General features: G+C 46.8%; 1 protein-coding gene across 6 annotated transcripts in view; it reads right to left on the minus strand.

Moving 5' to 3' along the window:
- Positions 1–5,414: 5,414 nt before the first annotated feature.
- The window catches only part of LOC110491105 (protein SOGA1), a 69,557-nt gene continuing 48,478 nt past the window's right edge, over positions 5,415–26,493 (minus strand). For 2 of the 6 annotated variants that reach the window (XM_036947295.1, XM_036947294.1), the window contains exons 6-14: positions 24,256–24,372; positions 21,413–21,637; positions 20,816–21,046; positions 20,079–20,234; positions 19,624–19,791; positions 9,090–9,344; positions 8,090–8,163; positions 6,472–7,975; positions 5,415–6,283 (exon numbers count right to left, since the gene is read on the minus strand). In XM_036947295.1, coding sequence (XP_036803190.1) covers positions 6,131–6,283; positions 6,472–7,975; positions 8,090–8,163; positions 9,090–9,344; positions 19,624–19,791; positions 20,079–20,234; positions 20,816–21,046; positions 21,413–21,637; positions 24,256–24,372 — 2,883 coding nt within the window. In that variant the 3' untranslated portion in view covers positions 5,415–6,130. The remainder of the gene's footprint in view (positions 6,284–6,471; positions 7,976–8,089; positions 8,164–9,089; positions 9,345–19,623; positions 19,792–20,078; positions 20,235–20,815; positions 21,047–21,412; positions 21,638–24,255; positions 24,373–26,493) is intronic. The other 4 variants (XM_036947298.1, XM_036947296.1, XM_036947297.1 and 1 more) reach the window with 4 other exon arrangements.

The raw sequence follows: 26,493 nt of genomic DNA on the forward strand, positions 1-26,493 counted from the left end.
GCAAAGTACAGAGAGATCCTTGATGAAAACCTGGCCCAGAGGGTTCAGGGCCAAACACTGGGCGAAGGTTCACCTTCCACCAAGACAACGACCCTAAGCACACAGCCAAGACAACGTAGGAGTGGCTTCAGGACAAGTCTCGGAATGTCCTTGTGTGGCCCAGCCAGAGCCCGAAATTTAACCCAATCGAACATCTTGGAGAGACCTGAAAATAGCTTTGCATCAACACTCCTCATCCAACCTGACAGAGGTTGAGAGGATCTGCAGAGAAGAATGGGAGAAACTCCCCAAATTACAGGTGTGCCATGCCATGATGATAAAGTGTCACCTCTACCCTAACAGGAAGTCTTTCATGCTGTGGTGAGGTAATTTCCTGTCGGTCCACCAGCCAGACGGCCAGCTGGCAGCACATTCAAGCCCATACTTGTTTTGTTTTAAAAGGAGAGAGATTTGTTTTATTTATTAAACTATACTCAAATCCCAGATGTTTTTAACGAGGTGAAGCCCACTGGATCATTTGCCATCCCTATAACCACTCCCCCTTCCCCCCCCAAACCCCCTAACTTCAGTTCCTCTCCGATGACATCAGTCAAGTGTAACAGATTGGACAGAGAGCAGCCTGTGAGACAGACACATCAGTGGCCTCAAGCAGACCCTCACGCCTCTGTTAGAACGCTAGAGGATACAAACAACAAGATGGTATGTGACGGACAAACAGCTGAGAACTATGTTTCAGATTCACTGTGGAAAACCGCTCTCTTCCTCTTAGCCATTTCTTGCTCCTCTCTCACTCCTCACTCTCCACTGTATTCCTCAGTCTTCCATCTCTGGCCTCTCACCCTCCCCTTTTTTCTCTCTCCGCTTGTATGTGTTGCTCAATGTTTCATCATTTCTCTATGCAGCTGCCTAGTCAGCCCAGAGATAGTGTACAGGGACAGCTGGGCTGCATATAAAGACTGTGAGAGAAAGAGAAAGGACACAAAAAAGACACTGATTTCAGTCTCTCTCACGAATACCAAACCCACAACCATGTACAAATGTGTTAATTCAAGAATAATATAAAAACCCAATGATGAGAGAATAGATTCTTTATTTTCAACAAACATTTATTTGTGGTCTATATGACAAACAGAAGGAAATGAGATTTCAGCTGAACAGGGTACATGGTTGGAAAAGAACAACCCCAAAACCCCCTAAAAATCTAAATCCCGTTCCATTTCTTATCTTTCTTTTACTTTCTTTTTTAAAATGAGTCTATGTACAAAGACAGTGTCTGTAGAAAGGGAGAGAGCTACATACTTCAACAGTCAGCTCATAGCTACAGTAGACATTCAGCTTTATTCTCTACGCAAGGATAGAAAGAGTACAAGTAATATGTTGATGTATCCTTTTCAAGTAACAATACAAGCAATGATTTTTTTGTTTCATTTTCAGTCATTGCATTCTCTTTTTGCCCAAGAGTCAGTGTATTAGAAAGAAAGGAAATATATAAAGCGAATATACAGGCAATCTTTCAGTAATAATTTAGCTAATATTATTAACAGCGTAAGCTAAGAATTCATGTACATATTGCTAGGCATTGTGATGTGACAGCGGACAGTGTGGATGGGGAGGTGACATCATGCAGCTTGCTTAAGGATAGATGAACAATGACATGGTACAGTGGCATTGCCCTCTCATGCCTAGCAGTATCTCTCTCTCTGATTGGACCGTTGCTTTAGACTGAACCAAGACTCTCTCCTGTCATTGGCTACCTGCTGTGGGACCAGCTACTGTTACCTGAGGGAGAGGAGCCTAACATATGTACTTGACAGACAGGTAGAAAGGCTATATTAGACCGAAACTATTTAAAAAAAACAATAGGAAAGACCTTTACTGTAAACATAAAACCCGAAGTGTATTAAGAAGAAGCATATCATCATATTTTCAGTTCCCTTTTAAAATGTACATAATTATGACTTCACTTCCATTCATGTGCTCAGTTACTTGTTTTAGGAACGTAGAACAGCCAAGTGGTTTTGGATACTGTATAACACTTTATTGTGTTTTGCTAACTGCTGCTAACTGCTACCAAGACATTTTTATTTTAGAAAGGCACTCTAGTGACCTTCTTACTGACAACACAACAAACATGGTGGGCCTCGGGCAGGTAGGTAGGTACAAGTGACAGCCTTGCATTTAGTTCTTCCAGGTCAAAGGGCAGAGGAGGCCAGGGAGGTAGCGGACCGGGTATGGCAGCAGCTTTTATCAAAGGCAGGAGGAACCAGACCAGTTAAGTCTGTCTGTGTGGACTGGAATCAAGCTCGTCAGTGGTTGGATGGCTGGGCCTGTGAGAAATTGTGGGTTTGAACCACAAGTACATTTAAAGACTTTGAGAGACCTACTACTGTAATTCCCTATTTAAAGAGACGAGTCATCATTTCCTTCTTACAACAAGAAGAAACACACAAAAGAGCCTGCTGACTGCCCTTGCTAACTCAGCTTATAGGGAGGGAAAGAGAGAGAGTGAGAGAGAGGTGTGTGTATGTGCCTGTTACATGGTCAGTGAGGCTCTCGGGTAGCGGCCAAATCCGTTTTTACGACAGTGACATGCTCATCATTAAGGCACCTGCCAGGGACTGACTCCTAACCAATAGCCATTTAAATAGAATACTATGTGCCAATATAGCAAAGCTGAGTAATTTCTCTTACATAAAAGCATTGTAAAAAGCACTTTTTAAGATAACAGAATCTGCACTATTAGTCCAGCACCATTGCAATCCGAGAGAAAAACAAACATATATATATATATATATATATAAACATTTATAAAAAAACAAATAAAAATAATTTACTTCTCTGAAAAAAGTTCCTTGGTATCAAAAGAAAGTAAACCATTCGCTCTCTCTCTCTCTGTGCTTTTCAGAGTTGTTGATGGCGTGTTACTTCAGAATGATGTACTATAGAGTACAGGTTATATCTCCCTAAAATTATTACATGAACAATGGTGTCCGTTGAAAAGGTCTGGGGTTGTTGTTCTGAAGTGCGGTTTGGTGCGCTGACCTAGTCTAACAGGCACTTCAAAGTCAACACCACAACAGTCACCATATTAACAGACTGATTGACATCTATCAGACCTTAGAGAGACACTGAAATAGATGGAATACACCAAATCTAACTAGACAACTTCTCAGACTCTGACTTAATTTAAAGGTACAATAAACTCTCTTCACAACTGAGGCCTTTGTTCCCTCCATTTTCACAATGTTGTTTTTTCATAAGAAACATCACACATACAGTACCAGTCAAAGGTTTGGATACACCTACTCATTCAAGGGTTTTTCTTTTCTTTTTTACATTGAAGAATAACAGTGAAGACATCAAACTATGAAATAACACATATGGAATCATGTAATAACCTCAATAGTGTTAAACAAATCAAATTGTATTTTTTAAATTTGAGATTCTTCAAAATAGCCACCATTTGCCTTGACAGCTTTGCTCACTTTTGTCATTCTCTCAACCAGCTTCATTGGGTAGTCACCTGGAATGCATTTCAATTAACAGGCGTGCCTTGCTAAAAGTTAATTTGTAGAATTTCTTTCCTTCTTAATGCGTTGAGCCAATCAGTTGTGTTGTGACAAGGTAGGGGTGGTATACCTATTTGGTAAAATACCAAGTCCATATCATGGCAAGAACAGCTCAAATAAACAAAGAGAAACAACAGTCCATCATTACTTTAAGACATGAAGGTCAGTCAATCTGGAAAATGTCAAGAACTTTGAACATTTCTTCAAGTGCAGTCGCAAAAACCATCAAGCGCTATTATGAAACTGGCTCTCATGAGGACCGGCACAGGAAAAGAAGACCCAGAGTTTCCTCTGCTGCAGAGGATAAGTTCATTAGAGTTAACTGCACCTCTGATTGCAGCCCAAATAAATGTTTCACAGAGTTCAAGTAACAGACACATCTCAACATCAACTGTTCAGAGGAACATGTGTGAATCAGGCCTTCATGGTAAAATTGCTGCAAACAAACCACTATTAAAGGACACCAATAAAAATAAGAGATTTGCTTGGGCAAAGAAACACGAGCAATGGACATTAGACTGGTGGAAACTTGTACTTTGGTCTGATGAGTCAAACTTTGAGATTTTTGGTTCCAACCTCCTTGTCTTTGTGAGACGCAGAGTAAGTGAACATATGATCTCCACATGTGTGGTTCCCAGCGTGAAGCATGGAGGAGGAGGTGTGATGGTGCTTTGCTGGTGACACTGTCTGTGATTTATTTAGAATTCAAGGCACACTTAACCAGCATGGCTACCACAGCATTCTGCAGCAATACGCCATCCCATCTGGTTTACGCTTATTGGGACTATCATTTGTTTTTCAACAGGACAATGACCCAACACACCTCCAGGCTGTTTAAGGGCCAAGAAGGAGTGTGATGGAGTGCTGCATCAGATGACCTGACCTCCACAATCACCCGACCTCAACTCAATTGAGATGGTTCTGGATGAGTTGGACTGCAGAATGAAGGAAAAGCAGCCAACAAGCACTCAGAATATGTAGGAACTCTTTCCAGACTGTTGGAAAAGCATTTCTCATTAAGCTGGTTGAGAATGCAAAGAGTGTGCAAAGCTGTCAAGGCAAAGGGTGGCTACTTTGAAGAATCTAAAATATATTTTGATTTATATAACACTTTTTTGGTTACTACATGATTCCATTTGTGTTATTGCATACTTTTGATTTTGTACAATGTAGAAAATAGTACAAATAAAGAAAAACCCTTGAAAGAGTAGCGTGTCCAAACCTTTGACTGGTACTGAACAATATCTCAAGACTTCAGTGGTGACATGAGAAAAGGAAGGAGCTAACCTTCTGTAGAGGACATTGTGTCCTGTTACATTTAAAGCAGGAGACAAGAGGTCAGGAACACAGACAGTCGATGGCTGGGGATGAAGCAGAAACACTGTGCAACAACAACTGCCTTCACTATATGGGAATGCTGCAAAGGCATTCTAGAATGAGCATTCTGTCACTCGCACTCACGCACTCACACGTTAACAGATATGCCAGAGTGTAATTGGAATTGTAACGTAACAAAGGAATGCATTGTCTCTCAAAATGGGACAAGTTTGTGTTTTTTCCTGGCAGGGAGTTATCTTTACAGCTGGGATCCTCTTATACATCTACATCCTACAGTATAGTACACACAAGAGACAAAACTCATAGGGTCTCAGAGTCTTAACCACCATTCTATCAATGGGTGCCAACAACAGGCAGATTACAAACATTCAAACAACCTTTAGAAACCATAGGATATCATACGTAACAGAAGGACGTAAATGTCCTACCTCTTCATTGGATGAAAGTCTTTCAGAAAAACAACAGGGAGGCAGTTGACATACAAAAAAATGAACATACGTTGATGAGATGGTTGTTGGGTTATTATGGCAAGAGGTGGTCCACACCAGTAGAATCCTCTGCTTGGTGTTAGGGAGGAGGCTTGGACAGAGCTCTCCAGATGCTGGGTTGGGAAGGGACTGGTGCTGGCTAGGGAATTGGACTGGGAATAGGATTGGTATTTGGAATGGGAGCAGCTAACAAACCAACTCATATCCCTGTCGGTTGGGAAGATCCACTTTGTAGAAATCTAGTAGCCCAGTGTTCTCCCTATGCAATTCCAAAAATAGGTAAAGTAGAGTGTTATGAGTTCTGACATCATATAAGACTGTCTGAATTCCTAGGTGGTCGTTTCCACAAACTGTTTGTGTGCAAAATAGCACCCTATTCCCTAAATACTGCAGTATATAGGAAGTAGTGTGTCATTACTGTTCCAGTATGTGTGTTGTGTGTGAGTTTGTTGTCCTGCTGGTAGTTGGTAGTGGTTCTGGTGCTCAAAGAGGAATCCTAGGAGGCATTAGAATGTGCTGCTTGGGTTGAGTTCCAATTCCAGGTGTGTGTGTGTGTGTGTGAGTGTGTGCATGTGACAGTGGTTCTGTGTGGCAGTTTGTGAGGGATTGTGTGTATGTACAGTATGTATGTAGCAGTGTGTTTTTGTCTATGTTTTGTGACAGTACTGTAGCTTATGTGGCAGTGTGTTGGTGAGGCAGTATGTGTGTGTGTGTGTGTGTGTTCTCACTGATCCATCACTCATTGCCTGCATCTACTCTCTCCTCCGTTGCCGTGGGAGGCTCCTGAGAGCGGTGCATGCAGTGGCCCAGTGAATGGCGTGTGGCTGAGCGGGAGGGCCGGGCGAAGCAGGATGTAAGAGACTGGGAGTTGCAATCACACGCTGCATCCTGGGACAGGGAGGAGACATTAAATAGTTATGTTATAATGCAATCCAATGAAAGACAGAGCTGCTCAAATAATCTGCTTGGATATGATGTCCTGTATGTGTGTTTGTGCGTGCATGTGTGTACCCCTGTCTCTGTGTGAGTGTCTGTCCCTGTCTCTCTGTGTGTGAGTGAGTATGTGTGGGACCTACCTCCATGCTGGAGCTCAAGGTCAGGTCCCTGGCAGTGAGATCGTTAGCAGAGGCCCCCAACTCCTCCCTGGGCATCTGTCTCATGAACCTCTTGTTGACGATCTTGGTGACGCTGTCGTTCCCCACCAGCGAAACCCCGGAGAGGCACTCAGGCTTGGGCTCATCCATGGCCCCCACCTCCCTCTGCCCCCTCTCCCCTCCCCCGGGCATGGTCGTTCCGGTCCGGCCGCACACGTTCCTGAAAAACTCCTGGAAGGGGCCGTATTTCTGGGCTCCGGTGTCTGGTCCAGGGCCAGAGGGCTTCCCTGCTGCCTGGCGGGCTGGGCTGGCCCCTGGCTCACTCTTCCACAGAGACTCTACGCTGCCGGAGTGTTCCACCACGCTGAACAGGCTGGACAGGCCATCGTTGAGGCCGCTGAGCACGGGGCTGTCCCTGGTGGTGGTAGAACGGGCCCAGGCCGAGCCGCTGGATGTCGAGGACCGCTGGTGGAGGTTCCACAGGCTGCGGTCTCTGGATGAAGCCGAGGACAATCCTCCTCCGTCCAGCTTGGAGGAGGAGGCGGAAATGCGTCGCTGTAGCTTGGGGGAGCCGAACTTGGGTGAGCAGCAGGGCCTGTCGATTCGGCTGTGCACCTTATCCAGTGATGAGGAGATGTGGCGCGAGCGGGCCGAGGCCAGCGATGACGAGGGCCGGGGGGACCAGGAGGATTTGGTGTGGAAGCCCCCCACCCCCCGAGACCCGAGCCCGTCCGTCTGCAGCCCCACGCTCACAAACTGGACCGTCTGGGTGGAGCGGCTAGACACCCCCACCGTCTGGCTGCTCGCATCCTTGCTGCAATTCCTCTCCAGAGAGCTGGAGCGGATGGCCTGGCGCACACAGTTGGTCATCTCCTTCATGTCGTCCGAGAGGTTGGCAGAGATCTCCAGGCCATGGAAGGGCGCCACCCCCGCGCCACCGCTGCTGTTCTCCAGAAGGTCCCTGTGCTGCTTGGACAGAGAGCTCAACCACTGGTCATAGGACGAAGAGGAGGAGGCAGAGGAGGAGGAGGGAGGTTGGCCCTCCAGGGCCACAGCGTCTGAGGGAGTTGAAGCCCGAGACAGGTGGCCTTGCTGGGCTTGAGGTTTGTCCTGCTTCTCCTTGGCCAGCCGGCTCTCCATACGGCGCATGGTAGGGGGGCTGTAGTAGATGCGGATGCCGGTCTTGTCGGGGGCCGTGTAGCTCCTCTGGATGCTCTCCAGGTCCAGGAAACTGCTGGGGGAGCTGGGACAGTCCCACGTCTTGAAGGGGGCATCACCCTGCTCCATCAAAGCCATCTCATTGGTCAGGTACTTCCAGTTCTTCCTGGTGAGGTCACCCGGGTCTGTGTGGGTTAGAAGGGGAGGGGCCTGGGTGCTGGGCTGGTCCTTCTCTCCCTCCTCATTGGCTGTACCATTGACCTCCTGACTCGGAAGGAAAGGACAGGCCTCCAGCAGACCCTCCAACATGGACGGGATGGACTTGGTCCTGATAGAAGAAAAATTATATCACTAAACATGATCGTTTTATTATTCAGCTATGACTATACATTTTTCATGATCTTTGAAAAATAGCTTTTTATACATTAAATACATATGTTACCTTGATAAATTGGTTCCATTTGTAACAACGTCCAGTGCAGTTTTTGTTTCAGGGATGGTTTTGTAGTGCAGAGACTGAGGGAGAAAACAAGGAGACATTTTTTGTTTCCTGTCCAGACAGTCCGGTAGTTTTATTGGCAATGTTTAATGGAGGACATGAGGATGTGGCCATCATCTAGGAGTTACAGTATTTATCCCTGACAAAGGCCTTGCTGTCCCTGTAATGATGCTGACTCAGGAGCTTTCAGCTCACAAGGGGATGAGCTCACACACACACACACAAATAAAAACACATATTTCCTCCCGGGGGAGAGGAGGCGAGGGAAGGGAGAAGAGGAAGGATGGGGTGGTTCAAATTAATCCTGCAGTACATGACTGCTGTATTTTGATGCACAATGCAAGTGTGACTGACTGACAGGGAAGCAACAGTAGGGCCACGACAGATAGGAGAAAAGAGTAGCGAGAGAAAGAGGCGTCTGTCTGAAATAATGACGTCCTCTTGTGTGCTTGGCCTCAGTGCTATGTTCCTGTGCTGTTTTCTGACACAATAAGTACTGGAGTGCGAGAGACCTATTCTCCAAGACCAGCCAGTCAGTTTTGGGACAGACTGGATGACAGCCAGCCAGACACAGGTAATGAGGCTTTGCTGGTAGAAGAGCCAGTCTCTCACTCTCTCACTCTCACATACACACACACCCACACACACACACACACCCACACACACACACACACACACCCAGTGTGGTCTGGCCATGCAGCAGACACACTCATGTTCAGCAGCATGTTGTCTCTCCCTGCATTCCACTACTGGCCAGTTATCCCTAACCCCTCTATGGAAAACACTAAACCACTAGTCACAGAGTGCAGTAATGCATACACGCCAACAATGTCCTACCAGTGACATTAACCTTCCATTCCACCCCAACAAAAGACCACACAGAGAATTTTTTGTAGAGCAGAATACAAGCTTATCAGGACTGAGGTGCCAATAATCCAGTTACCATCTTGCACTGTAGCCTCTGCTCCCACTGGCCCCTCTCCTGACTGAAATGCTCTAGGAGGTCCAGCTTCTCGCGGTTCCAGTTCCTCTCGCCCATCTGCAGCTGCTTGGTCAGGTCCATGACGGCGGCATATGAGTCGGCCAGGAGGTGCTGGTGCTCCTCACGCTCCCTCTTCAGTGCCACCTTCAGGTCGGGAGGTCCTTGGAGGTCCTTCTCCCCCCCGGCCAGGGCAGCCAAGCCCGCCTTGCTCTCCAGCTGGGGGGAGGGTGACAGAGAGAGGGTTGGTGAGGATGGTGATTATGTGACACTATGGGGGATGTTGTGCTTGTTCCATACATGTTTGAGCAGCTAAATTACATTTATATGTGATGATGTAATACCAAAAGTAATGAATACCCAAATGCTCAACAAACACATCCTACACTCTCACTGATTAACACTCCAGATACATTTATTTAATTTTCCTTTCTTTTTGTCCATCTCTGAAAACACTAACATTTTTATCTGAAGATCTAAACAGACTATTAGCTTTTAAGTATTCCTCCCTCTATAAAACGAGATGTGGAGCGAGGCACTTAATGAGAAAGCTCTATAAATAAAGAAATAAAGAACAGCAGCAGATGTCTCTTGTGTGTGTGTTACGTTTAAGTCATCCTTCCCTTGTTTCTAAGATTGATGAGTTTACAGGTTCTCTTCCGTCACATTAAAAGACAACAGCTAAAGACGCCCGCTACGTTTCTCCTCTCCTCTCTTCTCTTCTCTTCTCTTCTCTTCTCTTCTCTTCTCTTCTCTCCTCTCCTCTCCTCTCCTCTCCTCTCCTCTCCTCTCCTCTCCTCTCCTCTCTTCTCTTCTCTTCTCCTCTCCTCTCCAATCCCCCCATTAGAATGAATCAAGCAGTGCTTCAAAGCTGAGGCGATTGCTCTTTCTTTCTTTTACGAGTCGGTCTCGTTTTTTTTCTCGTATTTGAAGTCACAGCTTTCGGGGGAGGGAGCCCCATCAATCACCATGGTGCCTGAGGATGACTGCAGGTTTCTGCCTTATATGGTGCTAATGGAGGAGTCTGGGTGGCCTTTCGGACGACTATGCCATTCATCTCCGACGGCGACGGAAGTGTTGATCTCGTCTGATGATGAATATCCATAATGAGTTTTATTGGTGAGGCGTTGCGGGGCTGCGACTAAATGGTTGTCTGCAGGTTTACAGCACAGAGAAAGACATTTGCTCTGAATGCTCCCAATTCACCCCAGATTCCCCCCAAAACCACTGAAGACAGACATGAGTCCCAAATGGCACTATGTTTTAGTGCACTACTTTTGACCAGGGCCCACATAGGCCTCTGCACTATACAGGGAATAGGGTGCCATTTGTGACACAGCCTTCCTTAGAAAACTGTCTGTTGGCATCTGTAGGCATTAGGCCATAAGCCTGGTTCCACAGTGCAACAGCTGCTGGTGCCATGCCACATTGCCAGGATGCTATCCTACTTCTGTGATTGGCTGAGCAGAGCAGGAAGAGATTGGACCCAGCTTTGCCATCCAGTTCTTTCCTGGGCACCAGCCCAGTGGGTTTACACGATACAAGGGCACAGTAACGGCATAGTTTATAGGGGTGAAGGGGTAAAGAGAGAATAGTAACAATTTGTGTGCGTGTGTGTGTGTGTGTGTGTGTGCGTGTGCGTGCGCACCCTCTCAGGATGGGGTGGTTCAAATGAATCCTACAGTATATGACTGCTGTATTTTGATGCACAATGCAAATGTGACTGACTGACAGAGAAGCAACAGTAGGGCCACGACAGATAGGAGAAAAGAGTAGCGAGAGAAAGAGGCGTCTGTCTGAAATAATGACGTCCACTTGTGTGCTTGGCCTCAGTGCTATGTTCCTGTGCTGTTTTCTGACACAATAAGTACTGGAGTGCGAGAGGCAGCAGATGATGAGTTTCGTAAAAAATAAGAAAAGCAAAATGAATCAAGCTCTGATTATGCCATAAAGGTTAGTCAGTAAATCTGATCTAATAAAATAAATGCAATGCATTTGGGGAATGGGCAAGCTGTTATCTTTTTTGATGGAGGTGGCTGTTATGGTAACCATATTACTGCCACACCGGCGATCACGAGTCATGACCACAGTCAATTTCCACATGACCATTTAGTCATGATAACTAGGCTTCTCAAAGCTCATAGCCTACCAAACGTGCTAACTGCCTGGTACTCAGCACTCTATTGTCCCTCTAATCACTCTGACATCAATGCAAATATAATCGAATATCTAATCAAACACTTCATCAGAGCCCATGAGCTGTTGTGTGAGAAAACAGAGTGATGGCCTCTATTAAAAAGAGGAGGATTCCATCAGCTTTCTATAGGCTAGGCCTACTATATTTATTTCTCAACTTTCCTAATTTCAAGCACATTGCTTCTCTTTACAACAGGAGTATAGCCTACCTGGCTGGCATGAAAATGAACCATGGGAAAAGCGTCCTCCATTTGCTATTTTAGCGCATAGATGACACATTCTTTTCCCCTGCCCATGTTTCGAGACAGGTGCATGACAATGGCCTATTCTAAATCCAAACAAATTTCACAGATATTATTTAGTATATGTAAAGACAAGATTAAATCAAGAAAAACAATATTAGCCTATGACTTGTGAATGATATATTATCACTTGTGAATGATGCCCAGCTTTTATGCTGTAAGGCAAGAAACAGCGCATGCCTTTTTTTGTCGCACATCTAACGTAGCTTAGCCCATAGGCCTATATGTTTTGATAAGGTTTGTATCTCAGCTAACATGGCCAAATGACTTCTTAAAATTAAGCACATTAATCTGCTTTACAACCGGTGTAGAGCCTAACTGGCATACAGTGTATTCGGATAGCACTCAAACACCTTGACCTTTTCCACATTTTGTTACATTACAAACGTATTCTAAAATTGATTAAATTGTTTTCCCTTCATCAATATACACACAATATACCATAATGACAAAGCAAAAACAGGTTTTTAGACATTTTGGCACATTTATTCATCAATGATCTCTCTGTACTTTGCTCCATTTATCTTTCCCTCGATCCTGACAAGTCTCCCAGTCCCTGCCACTGAAAAACATCCCCACAGCATGATACTGCCACCAACATGCACGTAGCGATGATGTCAGGTTTCCTCCAGATGTGATATTTGGCATTCAGGCCCAAAGAGTTCAATCTTGATTTCATCAGACCGGAGAATGCTGTTTCTCATGGTTTGAGAGTCCTTTAGGTGCAGTTTGGAAAACTCCAAACAGGCTGTCATGTGCCTTTTACTGAGGAGTGGGTTCCGTCTGCCACTCTACCATAAAGGCCTGATTGGTGGAGTGCTGCAGAGATGGAAGAACCTTCCAGAAGGACAAACATCTCCACAGAGGAACTCCGGAGCTCTGTCAGAGTGATCATCGAGTTCTTAGTCACCTCCAAGACCAAGGCCCTTCTCCCCCGATTTCTCAGCCAGCTCTAAGAAGAGTCTTGGTGGATCCAAACTTCTATAATTTAAGAATGATGGAGGTCACTGTGTTCTTGGGGACCTTCAATGCCGCAGACAAGTTTTGTACCCTTCCCCAGATCTGTGCCTTGACACAATCCAGTCTCGGAACTCTATGGACAATTCCGTGGACCTCATGGCTTGGTTTTTGCTCTGACATGCACTGTCATCTGTGAGACCTTACAGAAAACATCTCAAGGATGATCAATGGAAACAGCATGCACCGGAGCTCAATTTCGAGTCTCATAGCAAAGAATCGGAATACTTATGTAAATAAGGTTTTACACTTTTTAATACATTTGCAAACATTTCTAATGACCTGTTTTCGCTTTGTTATTTTGGGGCATTGTGTGTAGATTGATAATAAAATAAAAAATAAAAATGTATTTTTTCCCCTTTTTCTCCCCAATTTTGTGATATCCAATTGGTAGTTACAGTCTTGTCCCATCGCTGCCACTCCCGTACGGCCTTGGGAGAGGCGAAGGTCGAGAGCCGTGCGTCCTCTGAAACACAACCCAGCCAAGCCACACTGCTTCTTGACACAATGCCCGCTTAAATCAGAAGCCCACCTTACCAATGTGTCATAGGAAACACCGTACACCTGGCGACCGTGTCAGCGTGCATTGCACCCGGCCCGCCACAGGTGTCGCTAGTGCGCGATGGGACAAGAACATCCCTGCCGGCCAAACCCTCCCCTAACCCGGACGATGCTGGGCCAATTGTGCGCCACTCCATGGGTCTCCCGGTTGCGACAGAGCCTGGACTCGAACCAGGATCTCTTGTTGAAACAATTAGCACTTAGACCACTGTGCCATTCGGGAGGCATTGATGAGGATTGTTATTTAATTATAAATTTTTAGAATAAGGCTGTAACGTAACAAAATGTGGAAAAAGTTTAGGGGTCTGAATCCTTTTTGAATGCACTGTATATAGGCAGCGTGTGAGTTTCACATTTGGGAAAGATAATTATCCTCAGCAAAATGCAAGGATTACATGCATAACCGCATTTGTGGTCACTTTTGAGAACGGTGTTTTCCCGCTAATTGATTGCATTTTGGAACATTCACGCTTTTAGACAGCCAATTGCTGTGTGTGCATTGCTGCGCTTATAATGAGAAAAATTGCCTAATAGTTTATCAACATTTTAAGCTAAATGTTCTGATCTGTTGCATCAGCCTCATTGACTTTAAACGTTTTTTAATGCTAGTGGTTGTATTAATTTGGGATCGATTGCATCCCACAACGGTACCTGTCACGCCCAGATCTGTTTCACCTGTACTTGTGCTTGTCTCCACCCCCTCCAGGTGTCGCCAATCTTCCCTCCTATACAGTGGTTTCGAAAGTATTCACCCACTTGGCATTTTTCCTATTTTGTTGCCTTACAACCTGGAATTAAAATGGATTTTGGGGGGGGGTTATATCATTTGATTTACACAACATACCTACCACTTTGAAGATCCAAAATATTTTTTATTGTGAAACAAACAAGAAATAAGACAAAAAAACTGAAAACTTGAGCATGCATAGCTATTTACCCCCCAAAGTCAATACTTTGTAGAGTCACCTTTTGCAGCAAATACAGCTGCAAGTCTCTTGGGGTATGTCTCTATAAGCTTGGCACATCTAGCCACTGGGATTTTTTGCCGTTCTTCAAGGCTAAACCGCTCCAGCTCCTTCAAGTTGGATGGGTTCCGCTGGTGTACAGCAATATTTAAGTCATACCACATATTCTCAACTGGATTGAGGTCTGGGCTTTGACTAGGCCATTCCAAGACATTTAAATGTTTCCCCTTAAACCACTCGAGTGGTGCATTAGCAGTATGCTTAGGGTCATTGTCATGCTGGAAGGTGAACCTCTGTCCCAGTCTCAAATCTCTGGAAGACTGAAAAAGGTTTCCATCAGGAATTTCCCTGTATTTAGCGCCATCCATCATTCCTTCAATTCTGACCAGTTTCCCAGTCCCTGCTGATGAAAAACCTCCCCACAGCATGATGCTGCCACCACCTTTCTTCACTGTGGGGATGGCATTCTCGGGGTGAGGAGAGGTGTTAGGTTTGTGCCAGACATAGCGTTTTCCTTGATGGCCAAAAAGCTCAATCTTTGTCTCATCTAACCAGAGTACCTTCTTCCATATGTTTGGGGAGTCTCCCACATGTATTTTGGCGAACACCAAACATGATTGCTTATTTTTTCTTTAAGCAATGGCTTTTTTTCTGGCCACTCTTCCGTAAAACCCAGCTCTGTGGAGTGAACGGCTTAAAGTGGTCTTATGGACAGTTACTCCAATCTCCGCCGTGGAGCTTTGCAGCTCCTTCAGGGATATCTTTGGTCTCTTTGTTGCCTCTCTGATTAATGCCCACCTTGTCTGGTCTGTGAGTTTTGGTGGGCAGCCCTATCTTGGCAGGTTTGTTGTAGTGCCATATTCTTTCAATTTTTTAAATAATGGATTTAAAATGGTGCTGCATGGGATGTTCAAAGTTTCAGATCATTTTTTATAACCCAACCCTGATCTGTCCTTCTCCACAACTTTGTCCCTGACCTGTTTGGAGAGCTCCTTGGTCTTCATAGTGCCGCTTGCTTGGTTGTGCCCCTTGCTTAGTGGTGTTGCAGACTCTGGGTGCCTTTCAGTACAGGTGTAAATATACTGAGATCATGTGACAGATCATGTGACACTTAAATAAAGTCCACCTGTGTGCAATCTAACTAATTATGTGACTTCTGAAGGTAATTGGTTCCACCAGATCTTATTTAGGGGCTTCATAGCAAAGGGGGTGAATACATATGTACCCACCACTTTCCGTTTTATATTTTTGGAGATTTTTTTCATTTCACTTCACCAATTTGGACTATTTTGTGAATGTCAATTACATGAAATCCAAATAAAAATCCATTTAAATTACAGATTGTAATGCAACAAAATAGGAAAAACGTCAAGGGGGTGAATACTTTTTCAAGGCACTATATACCTGTGTTTTCTGTCTGTCGTTGTCAGTTTGTCTTGTTTGTTCAAGCCTACCAGCGTTTTGTGTCTCAGCTCCTGCTTTTTCCAGTATCTCTTTTCTTGTCCTCCTGGATTTGACCCCTGCCTGTCCTGACTCCGAGCCCGCCTGCCTGACCACTCTGCCTGCCCCTGAGCCTGGCTGCCTGCCCCTGAGCCTGGCTGCCTGCCCCTGAGCCTGGCTGCCTGCCCCTGAGCCTGGCTGCCTGCCCCTGAGCCTGGCTGCCTGCCCCTGAGCCTGGCTGCCTGCCCCTGAGCCTGGCTGCCTGCCCCTGAGCCTGGCTGCCTGTCCCTGAGCCTGGCCGCCTGCCCCGGAGCCTGGCTGCCGTCCTGTATCTTTGCCCCCACTCTGGATTACAGACCTTCGCCTCACCTGAACCTGGGCCTGCCTGCCGTCCTGTATCTTGACCCCACTACTCTGGATTATCGACCCTTGCCTGCATTGGCCTGTTGTTTGCCTGCCCCTGTTGTTACAATAAACATTGTTACTTCTACACAGTCTGCACTTGGGTCTTCCCTGAAACCTGATAGTCTGGTACTATGTTTGGGCTCCCGAGTGGCGCAGCGGTCTAAGGCACTGCATCTCAGTGTTTGAGGTGTCACTACAGACACCCTGGTTCGATTCCAGGCTGTATCACAACCGGCCATGATTGGGAGTCCCTAACCTTTATTTAACTAGGCAAGTCAGTTAAGAACAAATTCTTATTTACAATGACGGCCTACCCGCCCAAACCTGGACAACGCTGGGCCAATTGTGCGCCGCCCCATGGGACTCCCAATCACGACCGGTTGTGATACAGCCTAGAATCAAACCTGGGTCTGTAGTGACGCCTCTTGCACTGAGATGCAGTGCCTTAGACCGCTGCGCCACTCAAAAAGAGAGTCAACGCTTTGATGATGGCCATGATTCACACAGGTGACACCTTTTTAAAGTGTTTCAACTGAGTCTGGGTCTTCTGGTGATACAAAACACAAATCAGGATTCTAACCCGGGGTAAAATCTAGACTTCACCCAAGGCTACAGACTGAGTCATGCTCCTACAGTCCATGTAGGCCATTATTTCAGCAGGAAATATCAATGAAAAAAATAAGTTAGTTGTGTCCAGTTTAATAAAGGTGTAGAACCAATGCACAAGAAGCCCCTTTTCCTGTCTCCTCAACACTTCTTTTCCCTCTCTCCCTCCCACCCTGACACACAACACATTACTACTGCCAGGGAAGAGAGAGACAAAACCCTCTACGGTGGATACAGGAGGAGGAAGGAGGGGGGATGGATGAATGAAAAACCCTGGCCCAGGTTGTAAATTGTGACCCAGTTATGGTGTTGAGTAGCTGTGTTGGCGCCGCCAGGAAAGGGATCCCCATGGCACAGTGCTGCTCTCAGGGCAGTCAACCATTTAGCTGTGCCCATACAGACCCATGGCACTGTGCTGCTCTCAGGGCAGGCAACCATTTAGCTGTGCCCTTACAGACCCATGGCACAGTGCTGCTCTCAGGGCAGGCAACCATTTAGCTGTGCCCTTACAGACCCATGGCACAGTGCTGCTCTCAGGGCAGGCAACCATTTAGCTGTGCCCTTACAGACCCACGGAGGATGGACTGCAGAGGGAGGGAACAGTCTGACAGGACCAAGGAAACATGCCTCAAACTCTCTCTGTGTCTACTGTACTGTACCTCTCTTTCTCTTTCGCTCTCTCTCCCTCTGTATATTTCTCATTGTCTCTCTCCCTCTGTTTATTCCCCCCCTCTCTCTCTCCCTCCCTCTGGGGTGGCAGGGTAGCCTAGTGGTTAGAGCGTTGGACTAGTAACCAGAAGGTTGCAAGTTCAAACCCCCGAGCTGATGTGTGACCTGATGCCACAAGAAAAGGGCTACCAGTGAAGAACAAACACCATTGTAAATACAACCCATATTTATGTTGATTTATTTTCCCTTTTTACTTTAACTATTTGCACATCGTTACAACACTGTATAATATGACATTTGAAATGTCTTTATTCTTTTGGAACTTCTGTGAGTGTAATGTGTATTCCCCCTCGCTCTAACCACTAGGCTACCCTGCCGCCCCAGAGGGAAGGAGAGAGAGAGGGGGGGAATAAACAGAGGGAGAGAGACATTGGGAAATATACAGAGGGAGAGAGAGCGAAAGAGAAAGTCGTTCTGCTCCTGAACAGGCAGGAGCCACTGTTCCTAGGCCGTCATTGAAAATAAGAATTTGTTGTTAACTGACTTGCCTAGTTAAATAAAGGTAAAATAAATAAAAAATCTCTCTCTCTCTGTTTATTCCCCCTCTCTCTCCCTCCATGTATTCTCTTTCTGTTTATTCCCCCTCTCTCTCCCTCTATTTATTCTCGTTCTCTGTTTATTCCCCCTCTCTCTCCCTTCTGTTTATTCCCCCTCTCTCTCCCTCTATTTATTCTCTTTCTCTGTTTATTCCCCCTCTCTCTCCCTCTATTTATTCTCTCTCTCCCTCTGTTTATTCCCCACTCAATTGAAGGGCTTTATTGGCATGGGAAACATGTGTTAACATTGCCAAAGCAAGTGAAGTAGATAATAAACAAAAGTGAAATAAACAATACAACTGAACAGTAAACATGACACTCACAGAAGTTCCAAAAGAATAAAGACATTTCAAATGTCATATTATGTATATACAGTGTTGTAACTATGTGCAAATAGTGAAAGTACAAAAGGGAAAATAAATCAAACATAAATATGGGTTGTATTTACGATGGTGTTTGTTCTTCACTGGTAGCCCTTTTCTTGTGGCATCAGGTCACACATCTTACTGCCGTGATGGCACACTGTGGGGTGTCTCTCTCTCTCTCTCTCTCTCTCTCTCTCTCTCTCTCTATCCCCCCTCTCATTATTCCTCTCCATCTCTTCCTCTCTTAATTCCTTTTCTCTTTTTTGCCTTCTATTTCCCCACTGGTCTGATAATATATACATTATCTCAGTGTAATGTGGTGACCTGTCTCAAACCCTGTTCATTTATGTCATTACGGAGGATGTTGTTATGAGAGTGTCTCAGGTTCCGAGGAGTCTGTATATTAACCTCATCTCTCACTGCCAGTTACCTCTGTCGCTCACTCGCTCGCCCGCATGCACGCACACAGATGAGCACACACACACACACACAGACACACACACACACACACACAGAGAACAGAGGTCTGGGGGAAAAGTAGACGGCCAAACTAAACCCCAGACAGATAGATTGGCACAAATCCACCACCTCGAGATATCAGCAGTTTCAAGCCACTTGTCAACATGAGTATTGGTGGTTAAATGAATACCCAGTGACTGATTCATACTTCTGATCATCTGTAACATAGCTCCCCGCAGCTCGGCAGCTTCTCTCAGTAAAACTGTGACAAATGACAGGTCATGTCATCCTTTATGAATGGGTAACTTGATCTTCGTACAGCTTCAGAGGGTGCTATCCTGCATGCTGAATGAAGACCTTTCTTATTTATAACTAGAAAAGCCCACTTAATGGTCATACAATCAATGTCTTTGCCTCAGACATCCAGGCAGCCAACAGGAGAAACGATTGGAGCCCAGTAGGTATATAGCAGGTCTGACTGATCAGGCAAGAGTCTACTCTAAAGTCTTTATTCTACCTCCAATTAGGGAACGATCCTAACCCTGGTGGCCAGAGTCCTATTATCAGCCCTCTCTATCCAGTAGTCTGGTGTAACGGCTGATGTATTACCCTCCCAGGGATGCCTTATGCTAAGCCTCTAAGATAATGGTCAGGCAGGGACCGTGACAAATCTGAAATCCATTGGTCTGTAAGCTACATAATAGACTGGCCTCTGAACTAGCCGAATAAGGTTTTTAGTTGGTTTCAGGTAAACTATGGGTTTAAAACTATAACTATACAACAGAGGGTTTCTATAGACTAGCTAGCACAATACCATGTCAGCCATATTGAGTGTACCCATGATGGTGAAGTTACATTTCCATTCTAGTAATTATATTTCTATGCTAGTTGCGCCCTTCTAGGTGGTGTGGTCTTACCTGGGTAATGAGGCTCTTGAGCTCTATCCTCTCCACCTCCCAGGAGGCCTTAGCGCGGGCAAACTGCTGGGTCAGTTCCTGTGAGCCCTGGCGCTCCTCTCGCAGCTCTCCGCTCAGATCCTGGAGCGCTCCTTTCAGGTCCGCCAGTGTGCTGCTCACGCCGCTCGTCTAGGCCACGGACAGGATGGAGAATCAGTGAATGACCTCTCAACGTTATAGAGATGAACATGACATTTGAGAAGATCTCCATGTCATGCACTTGATCAATAACAGCTGTTTCCTGTGTGATGTCAGGGTTGTCTTCAGTAGACACTAAACAGAAAGAACCGACTGAAACCGAGAGGAACAACCTGAACTTGTCCAATAACAAAGGCTTGTTTTGGTTTTCTGTAGCAAAACATTTTTGCAACGGTGTGCACTAATGAATATGACCTAGGTGCGACCTGTTCCTGCACCTGTGTGTAGCTCTTCTCCAGCACACAAAGCTCCTTGGAGATGGTGGGGCAGAGGTGCTGCTCCTCTGCGGAGGTAATCTTGTTGTCTCCCTGTTGGGGGTGGGCGGCCAGACTCTCCTCCTCCAACAGCAGGTACAGGTCCTTCAGGCTGTTCACCTGTAGGGAAACACACAGCAAATTAGTAGTCAGCCAAGTTTCTTAAACAGCTAATTTATTTGATTTAACCCAGTAAGTTGACTGAGAACACATTCTCATTTACAGCAACAACCTGGGGAATAGTTACAGGATGAACGAGCCAATTGTAAGCTGGGGATGATTAGGTAAACGTGATGGTGGACACCAGGGTTAACAGCTCTACTCTTACAATAAGTGCAATGGAATCTTTAGTGACCACAGAGAGTCAGGACACCTGTTTAACATCCCATCCGAATGACGGCACCCTACACAGGGCAACGTCCCCAATCACTGCCCTGGGGCATTGGGATATTTACATTGTTTTAGACCAGAGGAAAGAGTGCCTCCTACTGACCCTCCAACACTACTTCCAGCAGCATCTGGTCTCCCATCCAGGGACCAACCAGGACAAACCAATGCTTAGTTTCATAAGCAAGCCAGCAGTGGGATGCAGGGTATTATGCTGCTGGTTAACGAGGATAAAATAATATCAACCAACCAAACTACTATGCCAAAGCTAAGTGGCTGATTCAAAGGGAGAGGGTGGCTAGTCAGTCCCGTACCTCCAGGACATCCTTGGCCTCCGTGTCCAGCTTGCGTCCCAGCCGCCACTGTTTGAGGAAGCAACGCAGCTTGAGGCTGAGCAGCAGCAGGGTCTGCTTGAGTTGCTGGGACTCCTGCAACATCAGGTTCCTCTCTTGGCTCCAGAACTTCTGCTGCAGCCGCGTCTGCAGACTCAGACTCTGTAGCTGGAAGTCCCTTCTCGTTAGGGCCTTCTGGTGCTCCTCCTGCAGCTGGAGACAGAGGGAGAGACAAACACACGCAGGCAGGCGTACACACACACACACACAGAGAGAGGAGACAGGCCAGTCAGTGGGCTACAGGGGCTCACAGTGCCAGTGTTGTTATGATAAGCGATTACGTGCAGCACCGTTTATGGAGTTTGCTTTAGCTGTTTGCTAAGTGGGTGAATGCATGTATATAATAAATTGGTGTTGTTGTACATATCATAGTAGTGATACCATACTGTTCTCAGGTGTGGTGCATACTCTATTAGCATTGACAAGACGTTACAGTAACAATGCTCTGTGTGGTTTAGAAGGGTTTGACTGTAGTCAGTGTTGTGCACATAGATATAGAACAGTTTGATGATTGTGTACCTGTGTGAATGTCTGTGAGCTGCTGTGGGTGGGGCCTCTGTGATCCCATCTCTCCACAGTCAGTTCCTCCTGCCTCTCCACAGTCAGTTCCTCCTGCCTCTCCACAGTCAGTTCCTCCTGCCTCTCCACAGACAGTTCCTCCTGCCTCTCCACAGACAGTTCCTCCTGCGTCCTGCAAGCATTGTCCCTCGCCTCCAACAGAAGGTCCTGCAGCTCACTGATCTGCTGAGGGAGGGAGGGATACACCATTATAGCTAGATTACAATACACTCTGCAATGCTAGAACACACTGTAAAGTGTAAAGCATACCACACCACTTCCCACAACTGAAAAATATCCTCCATTGATAAATCAGTTACTGGAGTTACTGTTCCCCGTAGTAGTGTTCTTCTTCACTTCTCGCTAACCCGTGGTGGGGGAACAACAATCCAACCTGTCACACAGTTAAAGACATACAGCACACTCACACACCCACACTGGGCTCCATGGTCCAACAAATACACCTCATCTGTAGTACCGTCACATGCTTCATTTGGCTGTTGAGTTAGAGGAGTTCCCCTTAGTGTTCTTCTTCTTCACTTCTCGCTAACCCGTGGTGGGGGCCACCCCAGCCTACCATTAGCGCTAACCTACGAAATGCTACTCAAATGGCCTCCGTTCTAATGACAGGCACAAGACCACCCACTCAAGCTTTTCATTATCACTCAGCGCCCAACATTTTTTCTCTTCACCAATTAGTGTGTAGAATTTGAAGGTGGGTCAATGGGGGTGTTCTGTGGAAGACTGAAATACCCCGAGAAGGTTTAAAATATTATTCCATTATCCACTGTGCCATAATGTTCCATGGATATCTGTGTTTAAATGGCACTTTAAAACTACTGCTGTGTTTTGAGGTACAATAACAACCTTTATGTTTTGTCCCAAGATTCTCTGAGGGCTTTGACAGATAAGTGAAAATACAATATTATTTTAATGTTAGTTTATTTAGATGTTGCATTGCTGGAATCATTGTTTTTTCCCCAATTTTTTTAATTCTTTGGGAAAAAAGAAAGTTGCACACTCAATATCTACTCATAATCGACTACAATCTACTTGGTTATTTACTAGGGATAACCAACATCTTGGCAGTATGCCCTCCCAACAACTCTTACCCTCCTTGTGCATTCTGAGAGAGTCCCTGCCAGTGCAAGTCCCAATTGCACTATGACACTGTAGCTCACTATTACTCAGCCAGTCACAAATGGATTTGCAGCCAATTGTTTCTATAATTTACACCGTAGCCCACTTCTGCATTTCTCCCCCTTTCTCCTTCTCCTCAGCAGCCTCTGTAAGTGACTTCTGACACCCTCTTTTTCTCACCAAAGGGATCCAAGGAGTAAGAGTGAAGGGAGCTCAATTTCAGCTGCTAAACCTTTCAATTTCCTCACATTCCAAAGCATATTCGCCTCATAGACCAGAACAGTTGTATAAAAGGCTTACACTCCCCAGCCAAGCCTTAGACACAGACTCCATGCATATAAATGGATAACCTGCTGTCAGTTTCCAATGCCTTTCACAGCATTATGTCAGTCTTACTGTCCCGCAGAATAATCTTCTATTTAAGGTCCTTTCTGAGCAGGATATAGTACCCTATTTTTAACATTACACAGTTACTCTGAAAGGGTTGGTTGGTGGTAATGGACACAAGAGGCACCACTCAGTGGGGAGAGACCAGGGCCGTATTCATTAGGCACTAAACAGGAGAAAACTGACTTAAACGGGGAGGGACTACCTGCACAACGTTTTGAAACTATGTTCCCTAATGAATAGGACCCAGAACACAGTCAGCCTGGTGGACCCCAGGTTCCCACCAACATCCATGTCCATACATCAGCCCTGTCACGCTTCTATCGACCGACCCTGTCTCTACAGACACACAGAGCACTTAGGCAGTCTGCGTGTGATAACGTCACCTGGCGTAGGGCCAAGGTGTTACTTCCTGCCTGTCCTATCCCCTGTCCTTTCCTCCTTCCCTCACCGGAGCTGGTCCTGATCTCCCCGGACCTGACAGCCTCATCATTGATCACTGAGAGGGGAGAGGAGCAGGGTGGATGATAATGTGTAGAAGCCAACAGTAGTTTGTGATGCAGAGGTTACTGAGAGAGACACAGGGTGAATTATTAGACCTACTTATTTCAAACACGTGGCCCGTGGGCCAAAAGTCACCCACAAGCTGATTTAATGTGGCCTGCTGAATGTTGTCATAGTTAACCGTCTACTATCATTTTATAATTCTATATTTACTCTGGAGAACCTTTAATAACCAGCCTACTGACAGCAACAATGAGTTTCTCTAGTTCTCACAGTTAGGGAGTGTGTGTTCAGATGACTACCTGATTATGTGCTACAGTACAGCCCAGAGAGAAACCTTCCCTTTCATGACATATTATAAAAGCAACATTGTATATCCTGTAACAGGAGAGCGGGCTGTGGCGATTGTGTTGCTCTCTGCTCTATTCATTGCTTCTGCAGTTGCCCCTCCCTCACAGCCCAGGTTTCCAAGGAGACCTGCTACGGAAAGGTCAAACGAACACTGAGCAGCAGACACTTCCTCTGCTCACTTCAAGAGCTGATGTCATTGTGTTTACTGCAGTGTGATTCCAACCTGATTCCCCCACTATCTATCACATGAAAGAACGAGGGAAGCGAGCCTAAAGACAGCCTAAACCGCATGTATGGGCAATCAAGGAGTGCACAGTGTGTGTGTGTGTGTGTGTGTGTGTGTGTGTGTGTGTGTGTGTGTGTGTGTGTGTGTGTATGCGTATGCATGTGTGTATTTTGACTGTTCTATAGCAGTGACCTACCAGGGCTGTGTCCGTCTCCTGTTTAACCTGGTTCTTGTTGCTGTCAATGTGGCTGTCACCCTCCTCCTCCTCCTGACCTTTCACTTCGCGCTCTGATTGGTCCCTAAAGTCGGGCTGCTGCATGCATGGGCAAGTTAATGAATAAAAATGAAACAAAATAATAAAAAGAGGGAAAGAGGAACAGAGGAAAGGGAAGGAAGAAGATGAGGGGAGACATATGGTAGGGAGAGAGGGAATCGAAAACAAAACAATACAACCAAAATGGAAGATCCGCAAGACACATTGAAAATAAAAAATGAAGCTCACAGGACAAATAAAAGTATGTAAAGGAAAAACAGCTTTGTCAGAGTGGCGTAGGACAGAGTGGAGAACAGAACCAAAACAATGATGAGAAGTACGAGCGACGGCTGGAGGGTTGGGGGATGAGGGTGGGAGTGAAGGACAGTAAGAGGAGAGTGTAGGAGAGGGGATTAACATAATCAAAGGAGTGAAAGAAGAGAGAGGAAGAAAGGGAAAGGGAAACAAGTGAAGAAAGCAGCGGTCATGGTGCCCATGCAGTGAGAGGGGGGAGAGGGGGGGACGGGGTGAGAGAGGGAGAGACGGGGTGAGAAAGGGAGAGACGGGGTGAGAGAGGGAGAGACAGGGTGAGAGAGGGAGAGACGGCGTGAGAGAGGGAGGGACGGGGTGAGAGAAGGAGGGACGGGTGAGAGAGGGAGAGACGGGGTGAGTGAGGGAGGGACGGGGTGAGAGAGTGAGGGACGGGGTGAGAGAGGGAGAGACGGGGTGAGAGAGGGAGAGACGGGGTGAGAGAGGGAGAGACAGCGTGAGATAGGGAGGGACGGGGTGAGAGAAGGAGGGACGGGTGAGAGAGGGAGAGACGGGGTGAGAGAGGGAGAGACGGGGTGAGAGAGGGAGGGACGGGGTGAGAGAAGGAGAGACGGGGTGAGAGAGGGAGAGATGGGGTGAGAGAAGGAGGGACGGGGTGAGAGAAGGAGGGACGGGGTGAGAGAGGGAGAGACGGGGTGAGAGAGGGAGAGACGGGTTGAGAGAGGGAGAGACGGGGTGAGAGAGGGAGGGACGGGTTGAGAGAGGGAGAGACGGGGTGAGAGAGGGAGAGACGGGGTGAGAGAGGGAGAGACGGCGTGAGAGAAGGAGAGACGGGGTAAGATAGGGAGAGACGGGGTGAGAGAGGGAGAGATGGGTTGAGAGAGGGAGAGACGGGGTGAGAGAAGGAGAGACGGGGTGAGAGAGGGAGAGGCGGGGTGAGAGAAGGAGAGACGGGGTGAGATAGGGAGAGACGGGGTGAGAGAGGGAGGGACGGGTTGAGAGAGGGAGGGACGGGTTGAGAGAGGGAGAGACGGGTGAGAGAGGGAGAGACGGGGTGAGAGAGGGAGAGACGGCATGAGAGAAGGAGAGACGGGGTAAGATAGGGAGAGACGGGGTGAGAGAGGGAGAGACGGGTTGAGAGAGGGAGAGACGGGGTGAGAGAAGGAGAGATGGGGTGAGAGAGGGAGAGGCGGGGTGAGAGAAGGAGAGACGGGGTGAGATAGGGAGAGACGGGGTGAGAGAGGGAGAGACGGGGTGAGAGAAGGAGAGACGGGGTGAGATAAGGAGAGACGGGGTGAGATAAGGAGAGACGGGGTGAGATAAGGAGAGACGGGGTGAGAGAGGGAGAGACGGGGTGAGAGAGGGAGAGACGGGGTGAGATAGGGAGAGACGGGGTGAGAGAGGGAGAGACGGGGTGAGAGAGGGAGAGACGGGGTGAGAGAGGGAGGGACGGGGTGAGAGAGGGAGAGACGGCGTGAGAGAAGGAGAGATGGGGTGAGAGAGGGAGAGACGGCGTGAGAGAGGGAGAGACGGGGTAGGATAGGGAGAGACGGGGTGAGAGAGGGAGAGACGGGGTGAGAGAGGGAGAGACGGGGTGAGAGAAGGAGAGATGGGGTGAGAGAGGGAGAGACGGGGTGAGAGAAGGAGAGACGGGGTGAGAGAAGGTGAGACGGGGTGAGAGAGGGAGGGATGAGATGGGGAGGGAGAGACGGGGGGATGGGGTGAGAGAGGGAGGGAGGGACGGGGGGAGAGAGCGGATGGGGTTGGGACTCAGTTGGCCTCTAATGGAGCTTAACTCTAAGCATAGAACAAACTTTACTAGAGTGCATTTACTTGGATATGCAAATTGTATTTTGATGTGTGTAAATAGATGGTGGCTTACGGTTTCTATGATTTCTTTATCATTCTAGT

Source organism: Oncorhynchus mykiss, chromosome 16 (assembly GCF_013265735.2).
Source record: "Oncorhynchus mykiss isolate Arlee chromosome 16, USDA_OmykA_1.1, whole genome shotgun sequence".
Lineage (NCBI taxonomy): Eukaryota > Metazoa > Chordata > Actinopteri > Salmoniformes > Salmonidae > Oncorhynchus > Oncorhynchus mykiss.